This window comes from Catharus ustulatus, chromosome 5, assembly GCF_009819885.2.
Source record: "Catharus ustulatus isolate bCatUst1 chromosome 5, bCatUst1.pri.v2, whole genome shotgun sequence".
Classification (NCBI taxonomy): Eukaryota; Metazoa; Chordata; class Aves; order Passeriformes; family Turdidae; genus Catharus; species Catharus ustulatus.
The window spans coordinates 49,006,473-49,025,779 of NC_046225.1; the positions used below are offsets into that span (position 1 = coordinate 49,006,473).

Consider the following 19,307-nt stretch of genomic DNA (forward strand, 5'->3'; position numbering starts at 1 on the left):
CACTGTACTGTCCCCCATCCCTCAGCTTACTGGTAAGTGCTCTGTGGCAGAGGTGGCTGAATGAGACATCTGTCTGCTTATGCAAGGCTGTACAGTGCTTTAACATATGGACAGGAATGGACTGCAGGGACAGGGCTTGGAAACAAACACTCAGCTTTGCTTATGGCGGAAGGAGGAAGGCAGGAGTTCATCTCCAGGCACAGGGTGAGCACATACACAAGATCTTCAACTGCTCTGTGAGTTTAGTGGTAATCTGCATCTGAGAATGTTTTGTGCTGCAGTACTATTGCACTCATGAGGCTTAACAGATTGTGGCTTCTGTGCTGAGTTTATCCCTATAGGTAACTTTTTTCTTTAACTTTTTCTTCTTTAAAGTTTTTCCCAGATGAATCATAAACTCTTAGTGGGGTTTTTCCTCCCCCCCCACCCCCATGATCTCTATAGAGATAGAATAACTGATCCTTGCATAATTTAAATACGATGTTTCCCGTAAAAGTGGCACAGACATCCAGCAGCTTGTGAGGAAAAACAGAAATAGAAACATAACTGATTTGTAGCAGTTGTCTTGAGGCCTTGTAGGGTAACAGAGTTAAGCCTTTTTCCTTGCTCTATCCATTTAAATGCCCAGCAACTAAGCAGGGATTTTCTGTGTAGCTCTGTAACTGCTTCCAAGTTCCATTTGAACGGCTGATGAAAACTGAGGACTGGTTCCCCAAACCCAGTGCATTGGTACATTTGTGCTGAAGCACAGTGAGGAGGCTGGCATGATACAGAATTGGACAGATCAGACCTGAAGGCAGTTATTTCAGGTTCTCTGACATAGAACTACCCTAATTGGGCTTTTTGCCTTTAAGTTTTATTTGCAGTCATTGAAGATTGAAATTTAGCATCTGAGAAGGGAGTAAATCACTGTATTTTCCAAAATTTTAATTACAGGGCTCCTTGTGACAATTGAGAAACTTGGATTTGTCAGACTTATGAGATGTGGTAGCAGCTTTAGGCATGTGTATCGCTTTACCTGTCTCACTTCGTGTTGGAGAGAGATTGGTTAAATATCATCTCAGAACTACCTGTTGCGGTTTTTGAAATGTTTCACCTTTTTATTACTCATTTGTTTCCTTGTAGTCTTACAATGTTTGCTGATCTGGAAAGCTAGATTTTCAGGAAGGGTCAGATATCTGTTTAGTATAAATTTCTTACAAAATTCATAAAGCTGTTGTTAAACTACCTTGAAGATGATCTGATTTTTCAGGATTTAATTTCTCTTGAAAATTGTGGGGAATTCTTTCCCTTTTTTTTTTTTCATTTACAGCAAACTTACTATTCAAACTAGATATTGTTTACTTAATGAAAAGTTAAATATTAACTGTATTCTCTTTGATCGTATTCAAATACTCTGCAAAGAAGGCTGTGCGTCTTCAGTGTCCTTCCAGAACTAGGTGGAAGGTTCATATAATTTACTTTAAATGGGAAATATTATTTGTAGTTCTTTGTGTGAATGCATTTTCTGTCAGTCTGTATCATCCTGAAGATGATAAAAGATGTAAAGATGTGAAGATGTAAAGAAATTTCTACAAGCAAGAGTAGTTGCATGTTTTTTGTAACTGAAAAGAATGCCCTTAGCTGTGATTTTTAATTGAGTTTTAATACCAGAATGCTTTGTTAAAATAATCTAAATTATTTTGTAGAAGGGTAAGTACACAAATCATATTGTTATCTTGCTATCTTTATAATTAAAAAATAGCAAGAGCTGTGCTCAAGGTTTGTGGGAGGGAGGTAGTGTGTTATGAATATGTTCCTAGAGAAATGAAACTATTGTAGAACTGAGGAATAACACTTCGAGTGAAGGGAGAAAAAAAGGAAATGAAGCTAAAAATCTGTAATGCTCACTGCGAAACACAAATTAATGACTTAAAAAGTGTTATTTCTTTACCATTTAAAAACAACTTTCTGAAGTTAAATATTGCTCTTTTGAGATAATAAATGCAGCATTAGCTCCAGTCATGAAACTCTTCATATCTTTTCAGCCTGTAGAGGTGGAGCAAAAACAACATAGTGCAAGTCATACTAATGTTTTTTTTTTGGTCTTGAATATCAGTGTTTGCCACAGGCCGGATCTCTGGCAGTTACTGCAGCAGCAGTAGTATTATGCATATGGCACTTCATGTACATTGTTCAAAATAGTTACCAGCAATGTGCATGGGCAACTCCAAGAAAATGGCATGATGTTACTTGAATTAAAGCAAAGCTATGCTAATAGCCTTTGCATACACATTTCTGGTAAATGTATTGATCCTACTATGGATAATGATCCTTTTAGAAAGATTTTTATTCAATACTTAATTCTAAAAATAAAGAGAAGTTCTGTTATCTGTACTATCTACAGTGCTAAAGTTTCTGATCTTTTACATTGCTTGGGTCCTCTAGCTACTGCAACACTCAAGGCAAATCTTGCCTGTCCTGTGATTGAGCTTACTCTGTGTATTGCAAATTCCATCTGAAAGGTATATGTGGAAGTGCTGAATGGGCTTTGCTTGTACAGGTCAAGTCTGCTATGGATGAATGGTACCACAAATGGACAGTCTAGTGCTTCCTGGAGCAGCTGGGCTTACAGTGCGTGAATCTTCTAATGTATTGGTCTGTTAGCAGCCTGGAGTCTGCTGACTGAGGTCACTGAAGCAGCTTGAGCAATTTGCTTCTGGCCATCCTCTTTACTAAGAGTTTTCCATGTCTGAGCAGAAAGCATGGTGTGGACTGGGCACTTGGATTAATCATTTTTGTAGAACACAAACAGCTTGCCTCTGCAGATTGAGCACTTCCGCTTTACTGTACCTACAGTCCAATTCTCGTCATGCTCTTCTAAGAGCTTACTGATACCAGTGTGCTTATTCATGCTTACCTCACCTTGACTCTTGACAAAGTATCAAAAATAGACTTTATAGTAGTCTGCTCCCTTTAGAAGTTAAATTGATCCAGAATCAAAAGGTATACAAATACTAGGATCGGTATAAAACTGTGTATTTATTGGAATTGTGTAATGTTCAGCTTATTAATAAAAGTATTGCACAGATCCTCCATTTCATATTTTCTTTTTGGATTTTTTTTTCTTACTTTTCTTTCTTTCTAGATCAAAGCTATTTGCTTGTATTTAAATGCAAGTACTTAATTTTCCATTTTTATCTAAAATAGTAAAATATTAATCTTATGGAAGACTTCTCTTATAAATTCTCAATGTGATAAGTATTTCTAGTGGTCACATTTGTTACTCTCAGTTATAGACACAGTGTACTTTCCAGAAGACTCTTTCATTTTCCTATCTGAAAAAGAGGAACTGGAAAAAAAAAATCCATGTTGTATGATATTTTTCTAACCACGGTTCTAGAATTGCATGTTGACATCTTATGACTCTGCATGGTAAGTTTTGTTGGGCTCTTCTCAAAGAGTTAGCCCTGTCTGTGTTTGTCCAAGATTCAGAGGCTTGTAATCCATAGCTTTGCTTTCCGGCTTTTACTGTTCTTGTTTTGATTAAAAATAAAAGGTTTACATTTTTAGACATAGTGGTTTATACTGAAATTTTCTGTTTATTCTGGTATTTGGTGATCGTTTTATTAACTTGTTTCAAAGGAAGATCAAAACCCAAAAAGTCTGATATGACAGTCATTGCTATTCACACACCTTTGGTTATAAAGCAGTTAAATTGAGTTGTGAGGAGGAAGAACTATTAGAAGGCTTGTACACAGTTGTACCATGGGATAACTCTTATGACACTGATATTTATGACAAAGCCATTATTCCACTTGTTAATTGGACTTGTACTGATAATTTGTTTTTGCCATTCTTGGGGAAGGGGAGGGCTGTGAAAATACTTGGTGTAAACCATTTTTAAATCTAATAAATTAATGATGTCAATTTAATCAAAGTTGTTATGTCTGTGCATGTATGTATGAGAGCATACATATTCATGTAGTATTAAAATAACATTTTCAAAATATTTTTGTTCCTAATATCATATATTCCTAGTTTTTAATGCATCTACTGAAATTCTTAGAAGGAGAAGCTTATACTCTTGGTACATACACTTCTCATTTATTAAAAATTGTTAATGGACTAATTTTTTTCTCTTAATCATTAAAATTAAAATTGTTGGTCAAAATTAAAATTTAAATGAAAATTGTTTCCTTGAGGAAACCCAATTGATGGTGATTGTTAGTTGATACTATGAATAAATAGCTTTGCTATGAATTCTCAGATGCAGTGGTGAAAGGCCATTTAACCTGCTTGGCCAAACACCTCAATGTCATAAATAAACACAACTTTTGAAAAATATTTTCTATAACCATTTAATTTTGAAATGCTACTTTACAGAAATACTGTCAACTTCTTGCTTTGTTGAAAGTTGTTTTAACAGGACTCCAGAAGGTGGAACATGGAGATTTGTATTTTTGTAGGGCTGTTTTATTGTGTCCCCTGGAGTTTCTGGGATGATTGTTTTTTTAATAAGTTTTTGGTGCTAATAACTTAAAGAAGAAAAGCTGAGGGGGGGAAATGGGCAACTACAAAGAACCAAAGTGTATTTTAAAAGTCATTATTTTTGAGGTGCTGAGAGAGTTGGCTCATGATTTTGGAATGCACACTGTTAACAACGATTCCTTTGAAGAAGTCTCTGTAGCCCAGTGTTAAAGGCAGTCAGACACCAACCATAATTAATACAGTCTTTCAAATTAGTGGTGAAATTCATCAGCCAGTTCCAAAATCTGACCTTTGTATCCTACTCATAACAAAATACAACCTCTGTTATGTCTTATTAAGGAAGAGGAAAAAGGAATGCTTGAAGTGTAACTTAGAATGTATTCATAACAGAAATATGAGGTAATGCTACCTACTGCCTAGGCAGTACTACCTGAAACAGACTTGTGAGAGAAAGTTTGATGCGAAGTCCCAAAGAGTTACTCTGTGGATGCATGTTCTGCTGTACCCTGTTTGGGAAGAATAAAAGTACTACTTTGATATAGGTGGCAATTTAGTATCTTTTTATAGAAAAATATTTTTTGCATTGGAAAATTTGACTTATTTTTAATCTGTGAAAACTGAATGATATTACTGGTCTCTCTTAATAAAGCTGTTCATCACCTAAATGACAGCATCTGGTGCTTGAACCAGCCTAATGTAGTGATAGGCTTGTCCCACTCTTTCTCCAGTGTCCTTCTGCTGCTGTGTTAGACCTGTCACTTAGAAACCACTTAGTTTTACATCAACTAGTTTGTGTTATCTCTCTGTGAGTGATAATTGTTTTGTCTTTTTGGGGTGGGGGATATAGATTTGAAAAACCCCAAAGAAACAAAACTAAAACCACAAATAAACCCCAAACCTTGAAAGTATTTGATGCACAGTGTTCTTAAATCTTTTCTGCAACTTCAGATAATTCTAATTTGTCTGACAACACAAGTATTATTTCCTCCTCATGGATTGTTTACTCCTAGTACAGTATGGGCAGCAGTTTTTAAACTGTGGATTTAAAAAAAAATCAACATAATGCAGATTTAGTTAATCAGTCTACCTTGGATCCACGTGATTTTTTTGGTTCATCTGTATGGTGTGGGTCAAGTTATAATTTAAATAGACATAATTAAACAGCTGTTGGCAGCCACTGCTACAATAATCTCAGCATCCAGTTGTTCCAATTTCTGTTCTGGGGTAATGTTACACATGTAATTTGGGGGCAGTTACGGAAACAAGCATTGCTCTCTCCATGTAATTTCTTCCTGTCCGTACGTAGAAATCTTTTTAAAATTTTTGAATTGTCCAATAAAATTGAGACACTTTCAGGTGTGTTTTTGATCTGTGTAGAGGTGAACCTCAAGCTCACAGAGAGCCACCAACTTTTTGTTGTACCCTGGTAGTGTGGACAAGGGGAAGGATGTTTGTCAAACTGCTTTACTCTGTACTGCAGTGGACAAAGGTTGCTGGTAAAGTATCTTGCTTTATCCCAAATGAATGGCATTAAAACCTTAGTGCTATGTATGGCAGTGTTGTATCCCTAGGAACCCAGAACTGAAACTTCTAAGTGACTTTCTCTATTGTGGTGTTTGAGTTGATACTGAACAGAGTAAACTATCAGAAACACCAAAATTGTGTCAAGTCCTTTACAAGACACTAAGAAAAAGACCCCAAACCAGACAAACCGCAGCTCAAGTCCTTTAAAAGACATTAATGAGAAAAACCACCATGAACCAAACTCCAAAGCCCTAGTAGAATCATAAAAAGGTTTGGGTTGTAAGGGGCTTTAACGCTATTCTAGTTCTAGCCTCCCACAGTATCAGGGCCACCTTTACAACACCAGGTTGCTCAGAACTGGCCTGGCCTTGGGACATCCAGGCATCCAGAACTGCTACTGGCTGGAGGTGTTGGACCTAAATTGGCTGTAGTTCTCTTGCAAGCATCCACCATGGGAATACTTTCAGCCTTCCTGCCCTCCACTGTGATTCTGTTTTTCTCATTTGTGATCTTCTGTCCCCTGTACCGCCACCCATCCTTTGATTTTGCTGATCTTTGAACGTAGACGGCTGGCTTGGCTTTTGGCACTGTGCATAGCAGCGCTGGGCAGTTTATTTAATTCATCATGATATTAACAGATCGCTTGGAAGTTTATTTAAAACTCGGGAAAGCACAAACAGCCTTTTATAGCCCCTTTTGGTTGTAGTTGCAAGCAGGCGCTTCGTTTGGCTGCCACGGGCTGGGTAGCTCGGGCTCTGCGTGGCTGGGAGCATCCCTCGGGAGGAGCGTGGGTTCTGCCCGGGGCGGGGCCCGACGGGCGAGGAGGGGTCGGTCCCGGCAGGAGCCGCCCCCGGCAGGAGCCGCCCCCTGCCCGCCGCCCCCCGGGCCCTGCGTCAGCGGCACCGGCACCGGCACCGGCACGGCCCTCCCGCGGGTGCTGGCGGAGGCGGCGGCGCGGCCGGCGCCCCGCTCCGCCCTGCCCGCACCATGCTCAGCCTGCAGGACTCCCTCTTCTTCGAGATCAGCATTAAGTCTCTGCTGAAATCCTGGAGCGGCAGTAGCGGTAAGTCTGTCGCTGCACTGGGAACCACAGCAGTGTAGTAGATAGCTTATCCTTTTCTTTTTTTTTTTTCCTTTTTTTTTTTTTCTCCATACTGCCGTGTGAAATTGCCCTTTAAAAACCAGGGTTTTGGTGGTACTGTGTGCTGGTGCAACTTGGCATAGGCAGTCTGAGAGCTATCTGTTTCACAGTTCATGTAAGATTTTGTATGTATATATTGGTATTATTTAATTTTCTTAGGCTGTGGTTGTTTCAGTCTGATAAAGTTCTTTGCACCCTTTGCTGTCCAGGAGAGGTGACAACTCGATGCTCATCTCTGCAGAGTTACCAGATGCTGACGTCTTAGTTCTGTCAAGCTCCAAATGCTCCTTTGAAGCAAATCAATCACCCTTGTACAGTGTATTTTACAGGGGGGCATTATTTTTTGTGCCTAAAACCTATTATTATGCTTACAAAAACTGCCCACTTGGATCTTCTAAATGGCCTGAAATGAGAGTTTCTAGGAGAATTCCTTGTCTGAATTGAACCAGCGAAGCAAGGATACTGCTCTTGCTTCAGACAGCCTGTCTGTCCTCACATCACCCCTTCACACATGCTTCAATGCAGGGTCTTGGGCCCGGAGCTGCCTCGCACTGTGCGGAAGGCTTTGCTAACATAAGCACAGCAACTTCATGACAGGACGCCAGGAGGTGATAGAGATGACGTAATTGGACGTCAGCTGAATGTTTCCTATGTCTTAAGTTTCTTCTATATGTGAAAATGAAAAAAGTTGAGATCTGGAGGTAACTGGTATCTCAGCTGTATGTTTCATTCGTTGCTGCTTGAGATGTACTGGGATGCACAGTTTCTACTCACCATACACTTCATCAAAATAGCTTCATTGCAGTAGTGCATATTCACTGTCTTATTTGAAGGAATTAGTAGCAAGTTGTTTATTACACAGTATATTAATCAGTGCTAGGAGAGTATGCAGATACTTAGTTTGTCCTAATAGCTCATTCAGACCTGATTTACTTTTTGTATTAACTGCTGTAATTCCTGTTTTGGACTGATACAGTCTAGACTATTGTCTTGCAAGTTAAAACAATGCATGTTTCAGAATAGGTTTTCCTTATATAAGTTTTTTCTTTTTAGTTTGTTTAATTTGTGTCTTGCAGATTAACAAATTATACCTTGTAGTTGAATTTGGTAATTACTAACATGCTTGCTGCAATAGAGATAAACAGAAGGATTTTTCCAGTATTTTATAGAAGTTGAAGATGCCTTATGAAAATGATTAAAAATCCTTAACATTGATTGATGTGTAGTGTTTCCAAACTAAAGTAAATCACAGAATACAATCAGTTACAATAAATTTAGTCTGCAACTAGATATATAATTGTATAGATAAGGAGATAAATTGCAACTTCTAGACTAGATAATTGTCAGCTGTGACAAGACAGAGTAATAATAATAACACGAAGATAGAGAGTAATAATAATAATAATAATAAAAAGGGTGTCTGAGAAGAGGTTATATATGATGCTATGTTTTCTCCTTTATGCCCTCTGTTATGTAAGCACAACAGAGTAAGGTCTTCCAGACTCCTTCATCAGGAAGTGGCACTTGGATCATCTACCAACAAACCAGTTTTCTGTGTGCGCTGGTGAGATAGCTGGGGTTTATTTAACTTTTTCCAGGATTACCACTCCATTTGTGAAAATGGCTGTGATTCCAGCATAACTGCACCTCTGCTCCGTGAGCGTGCGAGAGTCACATTCTGATGGCATGCTGTGCAGGCTGGCCAGGAGCAGAGCCCTCTGTGCAGCCTGTGCTGGCTCTGAAGAGCGCAGTTCACATGCATGCCTTAGTGAGTTGGGCTGAAGTGGGCAAGACATTTGCTTTGTTCCTAAAACATTTTCTAATCAAGTGATGTAGTATGTGCAGAGCAAGGAATTACACAGTATTTGTGTTGAGGATGAGTTTGGAAATTCAGTAAATTTCCATATGCTAAGAAATTGCTTGAAAAAATGTTTTTGCTGTTTTCATAGAATTTTTAGGTGCAAATGCTGCTTGTTATGGTTTGTATCATAACTTAGAATTTTTATATACTGAAGGATGTCAGAAAAGGAGTGGGCATGCTTGCATGCATTTCCATGTACATAAAAATAAGCATCTGCGGAGAGCGTTTAAGTGTGTAACTGAAAGGCAGCAAAGCTCCATGGGTCTGGTTAAGGGCTTGCTTAGCTGGCATAATGTTGCAGTGCTGGCTAAGGTTTTATTGTAGTTGATCTTTTTTTCTTTCAGTAGCAACAATGAAGTGACATTCATACAGCCTAGTTTCAGAATGCTGTCTCTGTGCCAACAATTTTAGGCATTACTTCTTTTTAAATGGAGTCAGGAATGTTCTTTTATCCAGTGGTGAAGTGAGGATGTTCCTGCTTAAGAACTATTTGCTTACTGAAGTTGTGAACGTAATGGGGGCTTCATACCTGCTTGTCCTCAGTTTGCTTGGCTCCATAGTATTTAAGGAATCTTAGTTGTGATGATGTCTCTCAGTGCTCTTGGATTCTGCAGTTTCAATCTGTGGTCTGTCTAACGGTTCTTCTGAGTTTCTAAATTGTACAAAAAATTAATTTTGATTGTTCTTTATGTTGCTTGGTGTAAGAAAACTCTTATATTTTGTCAATAGAAACCTTAATTTAAGTTTAAGCAGGTTTGGATGCTGTGAGAATTGCTTTTAGTAATGGAATATGTGGGTTCAAAAACCAAATGTGGTGCTGCTTAAAGTGAAAAATATTAAGTAATAAATACCTTTCTGTAAGATTTGACACAAGTTTTAGTGAAAACTAGGCAGGTACATCTGGGATTTACAGTCTGGACAGGAACAATAGCTTTCCAGTAAACACAAGCACAATCCATTACTGCTTTAGTAAAAGTTTTTTTGTGTTTCCAATATTTACTGTAGTAATAGTCATGTCCTGTTTGGAAATAAAGAATTATTTCTGGAATTTTATTTTTTTTAATAGGCTGTATTGTCTTTCTTAAACCTATCACACAGCTTTCTGTTGCTGTGCTGCAGTTGTGCTTTATCTGTCTGGTAAACAGAAGGGACTAAACAGAAGGAAATACCTTCATTGTGTGGTTGCTTCTCTGTCCTTGAATTAGTCCCTATCTTCTTCTGGTGAATCAGTTCTGGAGATGCTTCATGAGATTTTTCATACCACTTTGCTCAGCTTGAATCAGAAGTCATTCATCTATCTCAAGAACTTATGCTGGTTAAGAGAACAGGGCTGCACTTTAACAATGCCCCCACCAAAGCTACACTGAGGTCGTTGCCCTTGGCCTCTTTTTGATAAAGGTTTGTGACAATGATTTTCAAAGTTTCTGAGACTTGTGAGCCTGGGAACAAAGTCCTGCCAGGAAAGCGAGCTGTATCTGCCTGTACAGCAGTTGTTTTGGAAGATGTTATAAAATCAGAAAGAAATGGAGCAGCTTTAAAAGCATTTGAGCTATGGCTGCCAGGTGCTGACGAGCACGTGAAAACTAGGGAGCTGCCTGGCAGATACTTTTGAATCATTCTTTCTGTGAATGAAAAAAAGCACTTGGAGTTTCCTTTTTAAGATTCACTTATCATCCCATAGGATTAGTTTGACTGAAGATGTACTTCCTCCTTTACCAACCAAAAATGAATGCTTGGCTCTCAAGAGAGGTTCTGCTCTGTTAATAAAGTATTTAATAAAGTAGATGTAGTGGATTCATTTTTATCTTGTGACTTTTTGTTTGAAAACAGCACTGAAGCTGAAGGTCATGTTACAGTGCCATAATAGGAATGTATATGAAAAAGGACCATAGGAAGAATTCTAGAAAAACAAATATTTTCTTGACAGGCTTATTCTTTAGGAGAAGATGGGTGATGCAGAGTATTTGTGGAGGTGTGTGTGGCTTTTTGGCAAAACCACAGATTTGCTGCTTCTTGTCAATTTGCTAGTGGATTATACTTTTTTAAAGTGGTAAAAGCACCAGTTTTTAACGTATTAGAAGTCATTTTTGTATGATAAATTTTAACTTGTTTTCCTATTAACTGTTAAACAGGAAAGAAAAATAAAACCTAGGGAAAAAATTGTCTGAGATGTTACATTATTGCTTCTCTTCCAGACTGTCCTTTGGGCTAGGAGTTATTAGGGGCACTGTGGTGCTCTAGAGAGTTTTCATACCACTTTTATATTCCATTGGAAAAGTCAGTATTCACAATGTAGAGAAATCCTGTTTTCATGAGATACTGTTTTTGGTGCCTTCTAAAACAATAATATTATTATTTAAGTACAATATTAAGTAGGGTGTTGATTTCATTTCTCTAGTGTTAAGTATCCCAAACAATAATATGCTCAGTCATTTTTGCAGGAAACTTTTTCTTTATTGTAACCTTGACTTCAAAGAGTCACATCAGTTAATGGTGTTGCCTTGTATGCTGAAACATGATAGACTCTTTCTAGAGAATGTAACGATTTTTCTTTATGATTGTATCTTCCAAGACTGTTCTGACATATTGAAAAGTGAGTTTTTAAAATGAAAGATGAATCCAAATTAAGCTTTGAAAAAGCTACTAAATTCTGCTTTTTTGAAAACAAGCATCTAAGTGCAATTTGTGTTAGTAAATATAGTTACAGGTTCCTGTACTACTCGAGCAACAATTTTTTTTCCTTTAGAACACATGATGACCTTTCCCCAGTCTTTAAGTTGCTATGGGAAAAGCAAGTTTCTGTCAGTAGTTAATCACCCAACACAATGTGAATGTATCAATGTATTAATCTATTGTGGAGTGTGACTTCCATATTTGGCTCTGTGGCCTTTGATGATGGTCTCTTGTGCTGTACTTCTTGAGTCAAATTGCATCTCATGATATATGGGTTGGAATATATTCCATTAAATGAGATGCTAGTAACATTCTGTGTAGTAAAATTTGCTACACAGAATTTCTTTACAGAGAAGATTGGCTGGGTTTTTTTTTCCCTCCTCCCTTCTTTCTTTGTTTCCAAGTAAGTTTGGAATAGCAAGATCTGTAAGTGGATGTAGACTGGAAGACCATAACAAGGCTGTAAGTATAACATCCAGACTAGTCAAAGCCAGGTACTACCCTGAAGCTGAAGAATACCCAGCATACATATGTGTATGATCTCAGGGGAAGGAGGGTGGATGTTGAGGCTCCTGTAACAGAATGTTCAGGGGCAGCTGCCTAGCAGTGAGAGGCTGCCTGCCTCTTTTGGTGGGCATGTATGGATGTCTCAACTTAGTTGGATTGTTGAGTCTTCCTCTCCTGTCTTTTGCAGAGAAGCCTTTTTATATTTGCTTGTTTTTCTTCTGTATGACTGGAGATGTGTGTGGGTTTTTTTGTTTATTTTGGGGTTGATCTATTTTCCATTATTGCTAAGCATTCATACCTACATGTGTATTTTTTACCTGCCTTACCTATTTGATGTCAGTAGTCTGTACGGTAATGCTTTCCATGTACATTGGGCATTTGAGTGTGGATGCTCATGAGGGAAGTGTATGTATCCAGATTTTTACCAGTTGAAATTAGCTAAGTTATATGTTGTTTTGAGCCTTACTTTGGACTTCTCTGCATGTCAAGATGGAAAATATTGAATTGTTATTTTAAAAAAATATTTTTTGGGGATTGTTTTGTGTGAAATTCTTTGTATTATTTTTTTAATAAAATGCTTGTGTTGTAGGAAGTACATTTTATGTTGGGATAGACATTATTTATCTTCATCAGACAGATATGCTACAATGAGCTTCCCTTTGGGAAATTCTTTCTATGAAAGTGATAGACTTTCTGCTAAACCCGTAACTAGATTCTGTAATGATTCAAATTGCAGAAGAGAATGCTGTTGAAAGGAGAAAGTGCACCAAATGCAAATCACTCTGTCAGCTACTGTTGCTGGAATAAACTGCATGCTCTGCATGGACTTCAGGAAAGCTCCAGATAAACCAATTGCAACAAGCCATATCAAATACCCCATTTCTGCTGACTTTCTTTTTTAAACACTCTAACTCTGGTGCTTTTGTATTTGAAGGGGAAAGGTTTAGACATTGGGGGTTTAATAGCATTTAAGAGATAACTGTCACAATGACATTTATTTATTTGGAAAGGTGATTGCCAGCTTTTGTTTGCTGTATTATATCCTGTGTGGATGTAGTTAGAAGTTTTCCATTCTATAGAAGTAAATATTCTTCCTCTTTCCTATACAAAGAGTAATGATGCTAATCAAAGGGAGCTCTTAAATTCTGTTAGGTACAGTGCAAAATAGAGGGTTAATTTAAAGAGGAAAAGGCCATTCTAGATCAGAAAGAACACTTGGAACCTAAAAGAAACTGGGCCATGCTATTGTAAATAAGAATTAATTTTTTGAACTCTTAACATTCCCAGTTGCCTGTGTGAAAGTCACAAGCAAAGGTTTGTATTAGTGGGACTGATGGAAAGTACATTTTGTGAGAGATTTCAGGGGAATTAAATGAAACCCAATGTGTGTAATAGACTACCAAACTGCAATAACAAAAGAAAATAAATTGTTGAGGCAAAGAATTGCTTTGTTTTAACTGTCTTTAATATAAGAATATTAATTATTGGAAAATTAGGGTACAGGAAGAAGTAAACGTTTTATCATTGAGTTTCCATTAATAATTCTCATTCGACAAATCCAGGAGTCTCTTACAGACTGATCTAGAAGCACTTAAAATACAGTGTTGGTCAAAAAGCTAGATGTGGAAAATGTTTCAATACAGTTATAGAATTACATGGTTTATGATTCTTTAATTAATTCTCATCAGAATTTTAACTTGCTGCCCTAAGCAAGTATAGTTAGTAAAACAAGAAAAGCACAATGTATAGGACAGATTTACTCAGTTCAGAACAAATTCTACTAATGAATATATATGTGTGTGTATTTTGAATACTTTCAAAGTAGCAGTAGAAAACAACAGGCGTATGAAACATTTTCCTCTCTCTTTGCCTTTTCTCATTCTTCTCCTAAGAATAGAGAATTTGAAAATCCAAAGGAAAGGAGTACTTTTTGTCAGATATATGTAGCCTTAGAAACAGACTGCTAAGAGTTTAAAAAACAAGATTTCAATCTTCAAGAATAAAATTTTTAATTTAAAACATTAATATTTATAGGTTTCTTGCTCAAGAATTCGATTAAGTTCTAGAAGCAATTAATTTTGTAAAGAGATCTTAGGAAAGCACAGCATGGGAGGTATAAATAACTCCTGTGCTTCTGCCCATCAGGCACAGCTGGCATGTGATTTGGGGATATTTTCAACTTTATTTTTTGAAGGGTTTTTTTTGCAGATAACTGGTACAGAAAAGAATGGTGGTCTAGAAAGATGTATTCCTTAAGCCCTTGCAAATCAATGCTGACTAATTAAGGGATATTTGGAAGAATTGTTACATTCACAGTGCTATCAAAGTGGTGTAAGTAGCTCTGGGGGCTGTTGATTTTCTTCCTTTTGCTGCTTTTATTCATCAACCCTTTTTGCTGCCTTTGTTCACGCTGCTGAACTAGAACTGAAGATCTTCAGGTTAGGAACAGTGATGTTTGTGAGGGTGCCAAGGTCAGTGGTCAGTAGCAGCTCAGGAACTCTTAATGCAACCCATGTTTGGCTTAGAAAATTGTGTGTCTGACATCTCAGTGGAAACCTGCCTCCCTTTTCTCTCCAACATCTTGCTTTGTGCTGGCTGTCAGCAGGACATAGCAGCTGGGCCAAGTATCACCAGATTTTTACTGTTCTTTCAGCTACAAATGAGGTCTTGTCCTGAAAAAAGAGAGGCTGGCAACCAGCGCTTCGTTTATCTGACAGCAGAGTGAAGAAAGAAAGAAGCTAATGCAGGTGTACTGAGGTTTGGCTGAGAAGTTCAAAGTTTTTTTGATAGCTGTTTGAACACAGTGTCCAGAAACCCAGGGTAGACTAAACTGGGGGATATTAAGGTGGAGTCACCTTGTTCTGCTTGTAGGGATATTTTAATCTTTGAACCTCTCTCTCTTCAGAAAGTAATTGGGTAGGAAAAAAGGAAGGAGGAGCCCAAAATCTGGAAATAACCTAGCAGAAGTGCATGGATGGGAAAGATTTTGCAGTGTTTTTTCTTACCTTTTTCTTCTTAGATAATGATCAAAGAACCCTGGAGGAGTACTTCAAGTTACACTTTTTCCTGTGGAAGAAAAATTATATCACTAATTAGGAAATAACTGTGGGCAAACGCAAGTTTCACAAACATGACAAAAGGTGACCCAAAGGAAAGTGATATCATTTTTAGAAGTTTTCCTAGTATCTATCACTGTAGAATTGCTCAGAGGTTTATTTGAAAAATTTTTACTTATGTATTTATTTTTAAATTATAGTTAATTTCTATCTTTTATGGCCACGTTATCCCTACAGACATTACTGTAACTGGAAAAGTGGAGTGCTCATCTTGGAGAAGACAAGGAAAACAAGAGCATAATGTGTTTAATCAAGCAGGGGAGAGGATGGCAGGACAGAGCCTTGGGAGGTCCTCATCATTGGTTCTATATGGTTTGTAGCAAACCCATAGGATTTTGCTATCTAAAATGTGGTAAAGAATGTGAATTATGCTACCACTAAGCACAAAAACTTTTTGAAGCATATTGACCTGAAGGTCAGCATCGCTAAAAGTCGATCTTGCAGTGCCAAACTCGTGTCTTGCTGTAGATTCAAGTTTTTAAAATGAAAAAAAAAAATCGTATGCACTGTGCTTCTTATTCTGAAAACATTAAGTGAGCAAGTACTGTGTCCTTGCTTAGCTTTAATTTAGATACTGTTTTTTTAAACATATATTCTTGCACATTTGTAGTTTTTTCTCAAGCTTTTTTATCTTTTTTCTGCTTGCTGTCTTCTGCTGAGACCATCTACCTAATGGTGCTGAGAAAAATTACGTTAAGTCCTTGAGAATTGTTTGCAGTTTAAAGACTGAGGTTACTAGGACTGACTGCCAGAAAGCAATTGTGAATGTTGGATAGTTTTAGCTGTTTGGGGACTGAGAGAGGCAAAAGAGACCCATGAGGTGCAGCTGTGCCATCCTGACACGATTAAAACATCTCGGTGTTCTATGGTGGTGTTAATAAGTGACCACACAAACTTAAATACCACATCTTGAGGGAAAAAGATGAGCGATGAACTCTGGATGTGAAACTCACATTTCCAGGTCACTGGCCAAGAGTGTAGCTTGGCAGAGGCCAGAGCTCGTTATCGTTTCGTGGTTTGCATTTGGTCTCCTTCCAGGTGTCAGGGCTGGAGAACTCCCTGCTTTGAGGCCCTAACCCCTGACTGAGCTGTGCAGTCTCACCGTGGCCAAACTGCATATCTGCTTCTGTTCCCCCCAGAAGCTGGTCAGTTGTTCATCTCATCTGTGTTTTATTACTGGAGAGTGATTAATGAGGTAATGTTTTATTAGAATAGATACAGAATTTGCCTGTGTAACCTCAGTATACTGAGGAAGCTTGCGCTCCAAAACCTTGATCAGAGAGTCTGAGATTTCTAGGGTTAAGTAGAATAACTGGGCAATGCATAATATAATTTTTGTTAGTAGTATATATACAAGTATACTATTACTGACAATAGTGAGCAAGAGTGAAGGAAGTATTGCTCCATTTAAAAAAAATACTGCTAATAAATTTATATATTGCAACTTGGGAAATGGCAGCATTGACTACCTGTCTGTAGTAATTCTGGTCGGAAACCTAAGTGAGAGGTTAGTGACCTAGTAAGTGACCTGTTTTTTTTTTTTTAAATCATGTAGTAGTAGCAGTAAGGAGCCCTATAGATTATTAGACTGTTATTTGCTTTGTGATATCTTCTACTAGGAAATTTCACCCTCTTCCTAAAGAGGGATGAACACTGGGGAATTTTTAAAGCAGGAACTTATTAGTTTCCTATATTTTTTCTGTATATTCCTCATTCTTATATTTGTCATGAACTGTGTAGTCTTCTAAATATCATGCAAGTACTTCTGTTGTTATTGGCAGCCATAGTTGGTGTCAGCACATGCAGTTAGATACTTATTTCCTTTTCAAGCCTGGAAATCTGGTAGTATTTGAATGACTGCAGATCTTAATGTAGCTATGACACAGTTGTCTCACCTCCTCACAGGCTGCTTTCTTTAAAATGTGGATTTATGTATAAACATGTTTTTATCCCTGTCCATCTCCAGCTTGTAGGCCAGCGTATCTGTTACTTTGCTGACAGGCTGTGGATATTTTCCCTGTCTTCCTACAGAACTATATGAAGTCTATTATTTAGTTTTTACCACAAAACTGTGTAGGAAATGCTGTTGCAGCATTGTATAAGCCAGGTAGCAGATGTAAATGTGAGACCTTTTAAGAAGGAAAGCAGATGTTACTTAAAATGTGAACTAGGGGGAGCAAAGCATGTATTTCCAAGAGGTCCGCTCAGCAGCCAGGCACTAGGACAGGGATGCTCAAGGTGTTTGTCCAGCAAAAAGGCACCACAATGCTTGTGTCAAGCTATTACATCTGTAATCTATGGTCCTAGTATGGGAGCCAAGAATGCCAGGTGTAACATTCTCCACATGTCCTGGGCTCCTTTTCAGTTGGCAATAGATTTTGGAGCAGTGTTTTTGGAATTGTCACTGTTCAGTGTGCCCATCCTGTCCCACTTCTGTGAGTCATTGCATGATTCTTTATCTCCAGGTCTGGGTGTGTTGAGAAATTGCAAGTGGATGCAGGGGGATCTCTGTACCCACTTGGCCAGGTGTTGCTCATGCAGGCTATGCTGAAAGCCCCACGTTCCCTTGTGCCTCCACAGCCAGAACTTCCCATTCATACCGGTCTCAGCCTCCCAGTTCCAGTTCTCTACAATGCTTTTTAGAGCTTAAAAGAATGTCTTTTTAGAGCTTAAAAGAGTGTATTGAAATCAGATAAAGTTTCCTGCTGTGGCGAGAGCAAACTACTTTTTGAAGTAAATTAGAATCAGATAAAAACTTAAAATGAAAGTTGAGGAAGGTAGGAGAAAAAAGGTGGGTTTTTTCCCCCCTTATGATACCAATAAACGCAGCACGAATCTTTTAAATGACCAATTTAGCCATGTATTTTGGAATTCCATGGACAAGCATATGACAACCTATTTTTATTTCAGATGTGACTAGTCTCCTCCCATGGATCTGACAAAGGAGCTGTTAACTCTGAAACCTTGGTGTGTTTATGGTGGCTAAGAATAGCTCTGCATGGCACTGAGTATTGTCTTCTTGAAGTCCAGTTTGAGTGCTGGCTATGTGCATGCTGGGTGGGATTTTTTTGCCAGGTTTGTGCTATGCCCTTGCGCTTCATCCGAGCACTTAGGGGCCTGAAGGCTGTCATCTGTTTCCCTGAGGAATTGCACAACTTGAGATTCTTCCTAATTTAGTTTACTTTTATTTGCAGTAAGCATAGATAAATTTAGTAAGAAAGTCTGATTAGAAATACAAGTGGCTCATGCTTATTCTTAAAAAAAATTGGTAACTAGGGTCTCATGTGAACTCAGCACTACCTTTTCCTGTAAAAAAAAAGCACTGAGAAACCTCAAAAAACAATACCCACACTAACCCACACATGCAAAGCAAATTTGGTTAAGTGTCCTAATGAACAATCCTAAATTTTCTATATATTTGTTAATTTCTATATTCATCAAACTTTTTTTCCCAAGAAAACAGGTATCCCAGATTATCAATAAATTAAGTAGCTTACACTGCTATTTTTCTGTAAAATTTGATGAATGAAAGGACTTGGCCCAGAAGAGCACATTTGATAAACAGGAAAAACACAGACAACTAACTACACCTAATTTAAAAACAGAACTTAAAACAGCATAAGATATATGTATACCTTCACAAGGAAATTTATATTTAGTTGAAAAATAATCTCTCCTATGTGCTAATAACTCTTCGATAGTATCTGCTGGGAACTGAAACCCACTGGAGTTGAGTTTTCAGAAGAGCTGATCCCCTGAGTACAGGGCAGAAAATTTAATTCAGGAAAATGATCAGATAATTATTTTACAGTTAAATTTAGTAGTTACATGTATGTGAAAAGAAAAAGGGTTTTGGTTTTTTTTATTCCTCTGCAAAAATACTGTAAGAATATGCTTTTCAAAATGTTGGTTTCACTTTTTTCTATTTTTCAGCCTATGACATGTTTGTGTTAAATGTGGCAGATTGAGTTAGTCTAGTTTATTTTCCTTTTCAGCTCTTATGTTCATATGGAGG

General features: G+C 37.8%; 1 protein-coding gene across 13 annotated transcripts in view; it reads left to right on the forward strand.

Moving 5' to 3' along the window:
- The window catches only part of FRYL (FRY like transcription coactivator), a 176,098-nt gene that overhangs the window by 41,736 nt on the left and 115,055 nt on the right, over positions 1 to 19,307 (forward strand). For 8 of the 13 annotated variants that reach the window (XM_033061422.2, XM_033061424.2, XM_033061423.2 and 5 more), the window contains exon 1: positions 6,954 to 7,057. The exons of 3 other annotated variants lie outside the window; for them this stretch is intronic. In XM_033061422.2, the coding sequence (XP_032917313.1) occupies positions 6,982 to 7,057 (76 nt within the window). In that variant the 5' untranslated portion in view covers positions 6,954 to 6,981. Of the gene's footprint in view, positions 1 to 6,952; positions 7,058 to 19,307 lie in introns of those variants that run through there. 2 more of the 13 variants (XM_033061425.2, XM_033061435.2) reach the window with 1 other exon arrangement.